The 9,169-nt window shown below is 35.8% G+C and overlaps 2 protein-coding genes across 8 annotated transcripts in view; one reads left to right on the top strand and one right to left on the bottom strand.

The window, feature by feature from the left end:
* LOC107596638 (retinoic acid receptor RXR-beta-B-like) overlaps nucleotides 1–6,184 on the bottom strand; it is a 20,452-nt gene extending 14,268 nt beyond the window's left edge. Inside the window, exons 1-4 of one of the 7 annotated variants that reach the window (XM_016287411.1) lie at nucleotides 6,052–6,184; nucleotides 4,377–4,577; nucleotides 4,107–4,254; nucleotides 940–1,119 (exon numbers count right to left, since the gene is read on the bottom strand). In XM_016287411.1, the coding sequence (XP_016142897.1) occupies nucleotides 940–1,119; nucleotides 4,107–4,254; nucleotides 4,377–4,523 (475 nt within the window). In that variant the 5' untranslated portion in view covers nucleotides 4,524–4,577; nucleotides 6,052–6,184. Of the gene's footprint in view, nucleotides 1–939; nucleotides 1,120–4,106; nucleotides 4,255–4,376; nucleotides 4,578–4,728; nucleotides 4,996–6,051 lie in introns of those variants that run through there. The other 6 variants (XM_016287413.1, XM_016287416.1, XM_016287415.1 and 3 more) reach the window with 6 other exon arrangements.
* Nucleotides 6,185–7,089: 905 nt separating this feature from the next.
* The window catches only part of LOC107596715 (C-type mannose receptor 2-like), a 6,561-nt gene continuing 4,481 nt past the window's right edge, over nucleotides 7,090–9,169 (top strand). Inside the window, exons 1-2 of the mRNA XM_016287512.1 lie at nucleotides 7,090–7,099; nucleotides 7,509–7,722. Of these exons, the coding sequence (XP_016142998.1) occupies nucleotides 7,090–7,099; nucleotides 7,509–7,722 (224 nt within the window). The remainder of the gene's footprint in view (nucleotides 7,100–7,508; nucleotides 7,723–9,169) is intronic.

The following is a 9,169-nucleotide window of genomic DNA, read 5'->3' as shown; positions in this document are numbered from 1 at the left end:
AGCAGAAGAGAATTCTTTAAAAAACATTAAAAATCTTACTGTTCAAAAACTTTTGACTGGTATGTCAGCCTATAGTTTGAAGTAAAAAATATTAATATTAATATTAATAAGGAGAGTCTGAGATTTATTTGACAGTGATTTCACATTTCTTGTTTGTATGAAGGCTAAATACCAATAAAAGGCGAACAATTATTTATTTGCTCAATTTTTTTCCAAAAATATTATATAGTTTTATAGGAGTAGGTTTCATAGAGTTGGCAAATACATTTTTCATAAGTTTGTAGGAACAGACATCTGTTGTGGCCGTTCTTGGCCGTTTTTATGAGGCTTTTTTAATAGTGTTCATATCGATATCGGAATTATAACGTATCGATAAATTTTGGCCATATCGTCTAGCCCTACATGAACCTTTAACCCACAGCGATAGTTCTCAACTCTTCAGATAATAATTAATGAACAACACAAAGGATTCAGTGAGTGAGGCACTGAATGCAAATATTCAAGAACCGTTAATGGAACCAAATGTCATGAAAATCATAAGTGGTTCTCGGTTCCTAACCCTAGTTTTTGTCCTGCTGGTTGATCCCTGCTCACATACGACATGCTTTCCATCAGTTGTGGACTAATGACCTATTTGTTCTTACATTGTTTAACAAAACCCAATCAATCCACCGCTGTCACTGTAACTCCAGATGATCTTTGTGCTCCTCTTAGCATGTGCTATGACACCACCTTTCCATATGAAAACAATGCAGAATTTCCATCACATTATGAAACCCATTCAAACACCAGTTGCATTACATAATGCTGCTACAATGCATTTCACCTGACTCTATTCTACACCTACAGTACCTAGCCTATATTTTACTGAACATACAGCTTACGTATTACTTCATACTAAGGTGATATATCTTTAGTGGAAGGCTGACAGGTACCCACCCTCTCTTTTCATTCCCATAGCCAGGCACTTCTGATAGCGGCAGTACTGGCAGCGATTGCGCTGTCGTTTATCGACCAGACACTCCTTGTTGTCCCTGCAGGTATAGCTCAGGTCCTTCCTGACTGTGCGCTTGAAGAAACCCTTACAGCCTTCGCAGCTGTACACACCATAATGCTTCCCTGCACACACAAATCATCGCCACATTACCTCTGAGCTGCAAAGAAATGCATTTTTCAAAACATTCACTGTAAACAACATCCCCTGTGTAATGGCCTACTAGGGTCAATGGCAAACATAAACGTTCACGATAAAGAAATGCAACAAAAGTCCAGTTTAATGCAAAAGTTTCATCTTTATGAAAAATGTCATGTGGTGTAAGTAGTGTTTTCCTTACACTTTGAATGCATATGAGTGTAAAGATCTTAATTATTTTCAAAAACATTATCAAATATATTTATATATATTTAAGGTAAAAGGTAATAATTACAAATATTGTAAATTATTAATTGATAATTACAAATATTCAGCAATTTATCAATAATAAGCTGTTAACCGGTTAAGCAGTTTGTTCAAATATATTTTTTATTATTAAGAAATAAACATATAGATAATGCGAGATTCCTTAGTACAGTTTTTTTTTTTTTCAAGAAATTTCATTCTTTTAATGAGGCTTTTTTCTTTATTATGATGTCAGGACAGTTGTACTACCTTGACATATTTAACCTTATGCCTCCCAAAAAATATCTAAATGAATTTTGTTTCGGAAAATTAAAAACATGCTTTTTGCAGATGAGATGTATCTAAGTGAATATGAGTTGGAATCATAATGTACTTAATGACTGAATGAATGAATGAATGATTGTTTAATGAATAAATAAATGAATGAAATGACTAGATCCAGGCAATAATGAGCACCACAATTTCAACCGAGACAGCAAACAAAACGAATTTTCGGGTTTGGCTGCATCTTCGGTGGCGCTTTATGTGTAAGCATCTATTTCATGCGCAATACAGATTAGGGCTGTCAAAATGGCTGAAAAACTCAATTCGAATTTTGTACTTAAATATTATCAAAATTCGAATTATATTCTAATTTAAAATGCATAATTTCAGTTAGGGTGAAGAAAAGCTTTTGGCTTCTCTCCTGAGGCCACCAAGAGGGCGCATCATTCAAAACATAAGATAACATGACTATCTGCGGAAAAAAAAGTGCATAATGTTTAAAATAACATTTATAAACCAATTATAATTAAGTTGCTTAAACAACTATAAACAAAACAGCATCATGTATGTATGCATAGTTTAATACAAAGGGTGGAAAGCCAATCACACAAAGTACATTTTTCATTTAAAAACATGAGCTGCAGTGGGATGGGGAAAAAACCCGCCATAAAGTCTCGAGTAGGGCTGCACGATTAATCGAATGCGATTGTCATGCGCGTTTAGTCAGTAAAGCCGGTTCTGTAATCAGCAGTAAATCATCATCACGTGCTTTCAGATGGAGCAGCATTTACTACACATAGCCGTAGTTCACTGAAAAGTTGCGCAAAAAAAATCAATAGATTTTATTGCGCGATTCTGAAATCGAAAAAATCGTTTGCGATAATGACAGCTGTTTGCATAGCTCACATTTTTACTCCAAACTCACTTCATAATGTTAGTCGAGTGTTTGAAATAAATCCTTCTGTGAGATGGTGGCTTCTTAGATAGAATAAGGCACGCAACATATTTCATAGTATTCTAAGCAGTGATAAAGGCATTGCATTATAAATATACTTTATTTTAATGAAAACGGTTTTGATGTAAACAAGATCTTCTCCGCATTGATGTTCTCTTTTTCTGCTATATTTTTTAATGAACAATGCAGCAGTGCCACATTTAGTGGCTTCAACTGGATAGGCTAACAAAAACATTATAATGCAACGACACTTACATTGTCATCGCATCTCGTGCGCCGCTGATAAGGCTGCCTCCTTAACGCACACCTAAAACGTTTTTGCATTCGAATGTGGATTTTTATTTTAAATTAAACGAATATTCGAAATTCGAATTTTTTTTTTGACAGCCCTAATACAGATAATGTATTCCATCCTGTGTGGATGCTAGGGCTGGGTTGACAATAATGTTTTCTTGATTTTAATTAGGGCTGCACGATAAATCGCATGCGATATTTAACGCGCATCTTGTCAGAAAGCCGGTTCTGTAATCAGTGGTAAATCTCCATCACGTGCGTGCTTTCACATTGAGCGGCATTAACTACACAGAGCCGTTGTTCACTGACGAGCTGCGCAAAAAATCACGCGAATATGAACGTGGTTTTGCGCAGATCGTCAGTGAACAACGGCTGTTTTTTTTATTTTAATCAATCTTTTTTATCATTTAGTCAACTTTATCATGATATTCAAACAATAAATGGCATTTCGACACTCTTTACTGTGGCATGACAGATGGCTGAAGTTAAGTTTACCACTGCATCTTTCTGAAAAAAAAATGCAGCGATTGAATATAGTTTATTTATAGTTATTTTCAAATCTTCAATGTACTGTCATTATAAAATAACTTCATTGTTGTTTATTTAATGGAACAAATAAGTTCTTGTTAAAAACTAACCAAAATTAAAAAACAATTTGCTTATAATTTCTGCACAGGAGAGAATTGGTATCGATATCGGCATCGGCTATCGGCCAAAATGAGTTGGAAAATATCGGCATATCGGATATCAGCAAAAATCCAATATTGTGCATCCCTATTATTTAGTGTTGATTATTATATCTAAAAATAAGATAGCAACTGAATTTAATAGTTGTTCATTTTAACCTTTAATATTAAATACCTAAAAGTCAACTAAAGCTTTACAGGGGACCCTGCCAATAATGTATAGTTTACAGCTTTAAATGAGAGAGATTTTTTTTCTTAAGAATAACTGACATGTACTATTCCTGATATATAACCGAACTGATATCAAACTGAATCAAATTGAGAGCCCTGGTGAACAAACGTCTTTGTGGCCAAAAATATATTTACATTTAATTAAGATCTTTACACTTAAATTTTATTTCAAAACCAAAACAGTCCAGATTTTTCCGCTAAATGAAAACTTGGGTGCAAAAATAAACTGGGTGCATCACTAATAATCAATCTGAAAGCTCTATGTTCTAGTACACACCCGAGGAACGGTCCCCACAAATGGCGCACATGCGTTTCTGGGACAGCATTGGCCCAGAGCCACTGACAGACTTCAAGCCAAAAGAGGGTTTCACATCATCAGAGCTGCTGACAGCATGTAACCCAGACACAGACATTGAGGAGTTTATCTGCATGAGGTAAATAGACAAGGAGTGATGAGAAAACCAAAGTCATCAGCACAGTAAAAGTCTATCAATTCAGCCCTATTATCATATGGATAAGTCCAGAAGTACTTGAACATGCGGCTCACCTGAGAGTTGCTGATGGGTCCATAGCCGACGGATGGTGTGCCGGGAACGCCGGGAGAGCCGATGGACGAGCTGACGACTGACAGTGGCGAATCTACGGAGCTGACAGGGCTACTGACGGCAGAAGTGGAGGGCGGTATGGAGTTCATAGATGCACACTAGACTGGCCAATAGAGAGGAGACTGTTGATCGTTGATAATCTACTGAAAGAGAGTGGACACAAAGAGGGTTTTAGACACGATACACTGAGTGCAATGAAAGATTTCTCTAATATTCCTGGATATGTCATTAAAGTCCCAAGATGGTCATTTTAGTGAAGAATGGAAAAGAAAGCAAAGCTGGTGCCATACTCACAATATCCACCTTTTCAAATGTGTTTCCTCTTGAGTATCTCAGAAAATATGGAAAAATATTGCGATGTGTACATTAGGAAAGAAAATTAAGCGTTTTGTCAGCTGTTTACTGCTCTATTAATCCTGCTGCAGATTAGGCCAATGTCTAAGGCTGTGTATCAAAAACTAAGAAATTGCCTACATAAACAGCATATTGTGTAATCACGAGAGTGTTCAAATGTTTTAACCCTTTAACTGTCACTCACATTTTCGAACATAGAGGTGAAAGTGCACGATCCAAACTTAAATTTGTATAATTCATGAACGAAAACATTTTGTAACATGATATTGATGTACCATTTTCATGGTAATGCCATGTTTGATTTTTAAAATGGGTTTCAAAGGATGAATTTTGAGGTTTAAAGCTTTCAATTGATATATAATTTCTGTTGATTTCTGAAGTGTGATAGAGAAAAAGGCAACAAAGAAGACTTTTTTTGACAAAGGTCAGAACTCCTTTTCCGATGTAGATTTTTGAGCTGCACTCTTGTCATAAATTAATGCATTACTTTTCCTACATCACTTTTAACAAAAACATTGGTAAAATATATATTTAGGAGATTTAGACCTTTCCAACGATATATAGTTTGTCATGATTAGATTAGGATTTAATTGTAATATAGTGAAGTAAACTTAGGCGTGACAGTTAAAGGATTAATAACCGTCTATTATGACCAACAATGCAGTCTAGATAGGTAGCTCACTATGTTCGAAACTTCGAACACGCCCATATCGCCCAAAATGATGCCTTGGTAGGGAGCTCACTAGGTTTTGGGACGCACCCCAAATCTGTTCCTCATAATCACCCCCACCAAAACTGACACTATCAGCGCTAATGTTTGCCAACTCCATATGTAATTGATCATATATGACTAAAACGGGGAAATCTGTGCTATAAACGCATCTTAACACGATAACGAGCGTTATTTTGATGCTCCTGACAACGTTTGGATTATTTATTATTTAGCACGCAGCGCAGAGCCCAGCTAACATGCTAATGGCGGCTAACGGACTGTTTATGACTAAAAGCAAACCATTTGGTCCACCCCGTTCACTCTTAATACCCTGTTTAAAATGCACAAACGAATCTATTTAAGTATAATTATTATTTTGTGCAGCATACAAACACTTGTATTCTAAAACACAAATGGCGAGACGAAATAATACGGCCAGCCCATGTTAGCTTAGCTTAGCCTAGCCTAGCTCGTCCAAGTGTTTGTTTGTTTTTCCGTCATTTTTACAGAAGTTTGCAGAGTTAATATGAGCATATCGACTCCAGTCTCACCCATCAAACGCCGAATCCTCCGACAGCAACTATTCGTGTCCTTTAAAGCATCGTTTCATCTATATGTTACAGTTTACGCCATAAATGTTTGCGTCCAGACAAATACCTTGTTAGTCAAGCCTCCTAGTGGACACTAAGAGTCTGTTCACATAAGAAATATATGCAAGCAAATAAATAAATAAACAAATAATTAAATAAATATACACGCAGAAAGAACGACATGTTCTTTTGGTTATTAAAAGGTGTCATTTGGTCTGAAAGCTTTGGAATAATCACATCATTATTAGGCCTATTTAGGATTAAACAAATAAAGCTGGCTGCCTTTTTTCTCTTTAATTATTATTTAATTAATGCATGATACAAAGATATACTGCATACAGTGCAACGGAGAAAATTCACATAAAGTCAAGTTAGCTCTCTATGGGACATTGTCATTTATAGTAAATGGTGCTAAGAAATTTGCATTTAAAATACAGTAATAATGTTCAGCCAATAAAATGTAATTTTGACATCCCCTTTAACCAGTAAAATTTAAATCTATTTGCCATATGCTTCACATTTTTGGCAACAAGACAGGAAAGGAGACATTAGGACATGTTAGCTCATATATTCTCAAGAAAACCCCAAGGCTACATATAAATTATTTACATATAAATTATGGTTTCCTATATTTATAGGCCTATATAAAGGATAAGAAAAAATATATATATTATCTTTAGATCGATAGATAGATAGATCTTGCTGATTTTCACTTGTGCTATGATAATTGATTTGGATTTCCAAGATGAAACACAACATTGAAGATGTTAAATGCTTTTGAAACACTTTCTAGGCAGTGAAATTGCATCTAAATTTGTGTTCTAGTTTTTAGACATTTTCATACAAATCAAATATAGCAGCACAGGAAGATATGGAACTTTAATACAGATGTTTAATGAAACAGTAAGACCTTTTCACTTCTTTTCAGATAGTGAACATGCATTTGAATTTGTTTCAGACAATTTGTTTCAGAAAATTTGCCAAAAATAATTTACTATAATGGGACGAAGTCAGTTGAAAAGAAAAAGGTTGAAGATCATAACACATATTTTGTCCTAAATACATGTAAAATATAAAGTCAATTATTTGTTTCAAGCTGTGAATTCACAATTCGTCCCATGAAAGGTTAAGTAAAAAATTCTACATAAATATATGTTCCTGTTCCTGTTCCTGTTATATATATATATATATATATTTATAAAACACATATTTTATTGGTTTCCACATTTTAGCAAATTTCTCATAAATTTCAATTTAAAGTAGTTTGCCGTTTCTGGGAACCCAATAATGCTTTGCCCTATTGTTTGGCTGAATATTCACACATTTTGTTAAATCCTAGACAGAAACGGGGTCATCTGAGGTGATGTGGTGAACGTGGCACCTTTTCTTATGAAAAAAAAAGTGATATATCTATGTAGGAAAGCACCACGTGGACCTGGTCTCCATTCACAGTGAGGAGCTTCAGAACAGGACAGCGAGAAAAGCCATCCAGGCCTCCACTTCTCATGTATGGCTGGGTCTCCGTTACACCTGCACCTTCAACTTCTGGTTCTGGATAAAGAACAGAGAAGCAGGCTGCTACCAGAACTGGACACCTGGTCATGGGCCACATGGTTATGAGGAGTGTGGGCTGTCAGGAGCTATGGAGTCCACTGGAGGGCACCGTTGGGTCGGGAGGCCAGAGAGTGAAAGACTCAATTTTATCTGCCAAATGTGTACTAATGCATTTTAAAGGCAGGGTAGGTAATGTGGTTCCAAAACATTTTTTGTTATGTTGGTTGAAAGTCTCTTCACATCCCGATAGCAACCACTAAGTTAAGTGGTCTAAATTTATTTATATGTAGTTTGTGGAAGGCGTAGGACCATAAAATGTTCGTCCAATCAAAATGTTCGGTCTGAACATCCTTCTGTGTTTGACTTTAATTTAAAATTTGTCAACAGGAAAGTGTGGCCATGTGAAGAAAATGCACAACAGTGATTTAATTTCATAAGATAATGTAATAAGAACTTTTTATTATAATTGTTGAGTAGTACCAGCAAATATGTGATCTGTATCTGAACACATTTCTGGTTAAGGCTCTTTTATACCCTTTAATTGTTATATGCTTATTCTGAACATGGCTGTAATGTTTGTAATAATACAAATACATTTTGCACATTGTAATATGAATCATACTTTTTAAAATTGTAATGTTATAATGGAATTACAATATTGTACAAATACAACTTAAATATAATATTTGTTCAAGAAGTTTGTTGCACAACATAATTTTAATTATTATTCAAATTCTTTTTTTTATTATTATTATTTTTATTATTATTTAACTTAAATGTCAATTTAAGTTAAAACCACGAAACCTAAAATGTTGCTACCGTATTTTTTACGGTGAATTTCTGGCAACCACAACTGCCGTTTTTTTATTTTATTTTGTAATTTAATTTTGTCTCTGTAAGTCCAATGAAGGTCCCTCATGATTGACCTGCAGTTTAGGAGTTTCAAGCAAAAGAGTTGGGTTCCCAAGAGCAGGGGAGTGGCTTTAGACACAACAATGGTTGTGGGAGGGAACATTTCTAAAACTCTCACTGCGTCTCAATGTGCCTACTTATACTATGCCCTTAAAGTATGTACTCTTTTGGTTAAGAAAAAGTACACACTTTGAGTGTGTAGTAGAAGAGTATGCAAGCTGGGGAAGTCGTGGCCTAATGGTTAGAGAGTCGGACTCATAACCCAAAGGTTGTGGGTCCGAGTCTCGTACCAGCAGGGATTGTAGGTGGGGGGAATGAATGTACAGCGCATCCCACCTTCAATACCATGACTGAGGTGCCCTTGAGCAAGGCACCGAACCCCTAACTGCTCCTCGGGCGCTGCAGCATAAATGGCTGCCCACTGCTCCGGGTGTGTGTTCACGGTGTGTGTGTGTTCACTGCTGTGTGTGTGCACTAAGGATGGGTTAAATGCAGACCACTAATTCCTAGTATGGGTCACCATACTTGGCCACATGTCACGTATGAAAAAAAAAAGCTTTGGGTTATGACACAACTGCATCTTTAACTGATGCTCTGTCACATACAGTGGGTA

This window comes from Sinocyclocheilus grahami, unplaced genomic scaffold (assembly GCF_001515645.1).
Source record: "Sinocyclocheilus grahami isolate Dianchi unplaced genomic scaffold, SAMN03320097.WGS_v1.1 scaffold222.1, whole genome shotgun sequence".
NCBI lineage: Eukaryota > Metazoa > Chordata > Actinopteri > Cypriniformes > Cyprinidae > Sinocyclocheilus > Sinocyclocheilus grahami.
The sequence above is the reverse complement of the archived record's forward strand: the minus strand, read 5'-3'. Positions and strand labels throughout refer to the sequence as shown.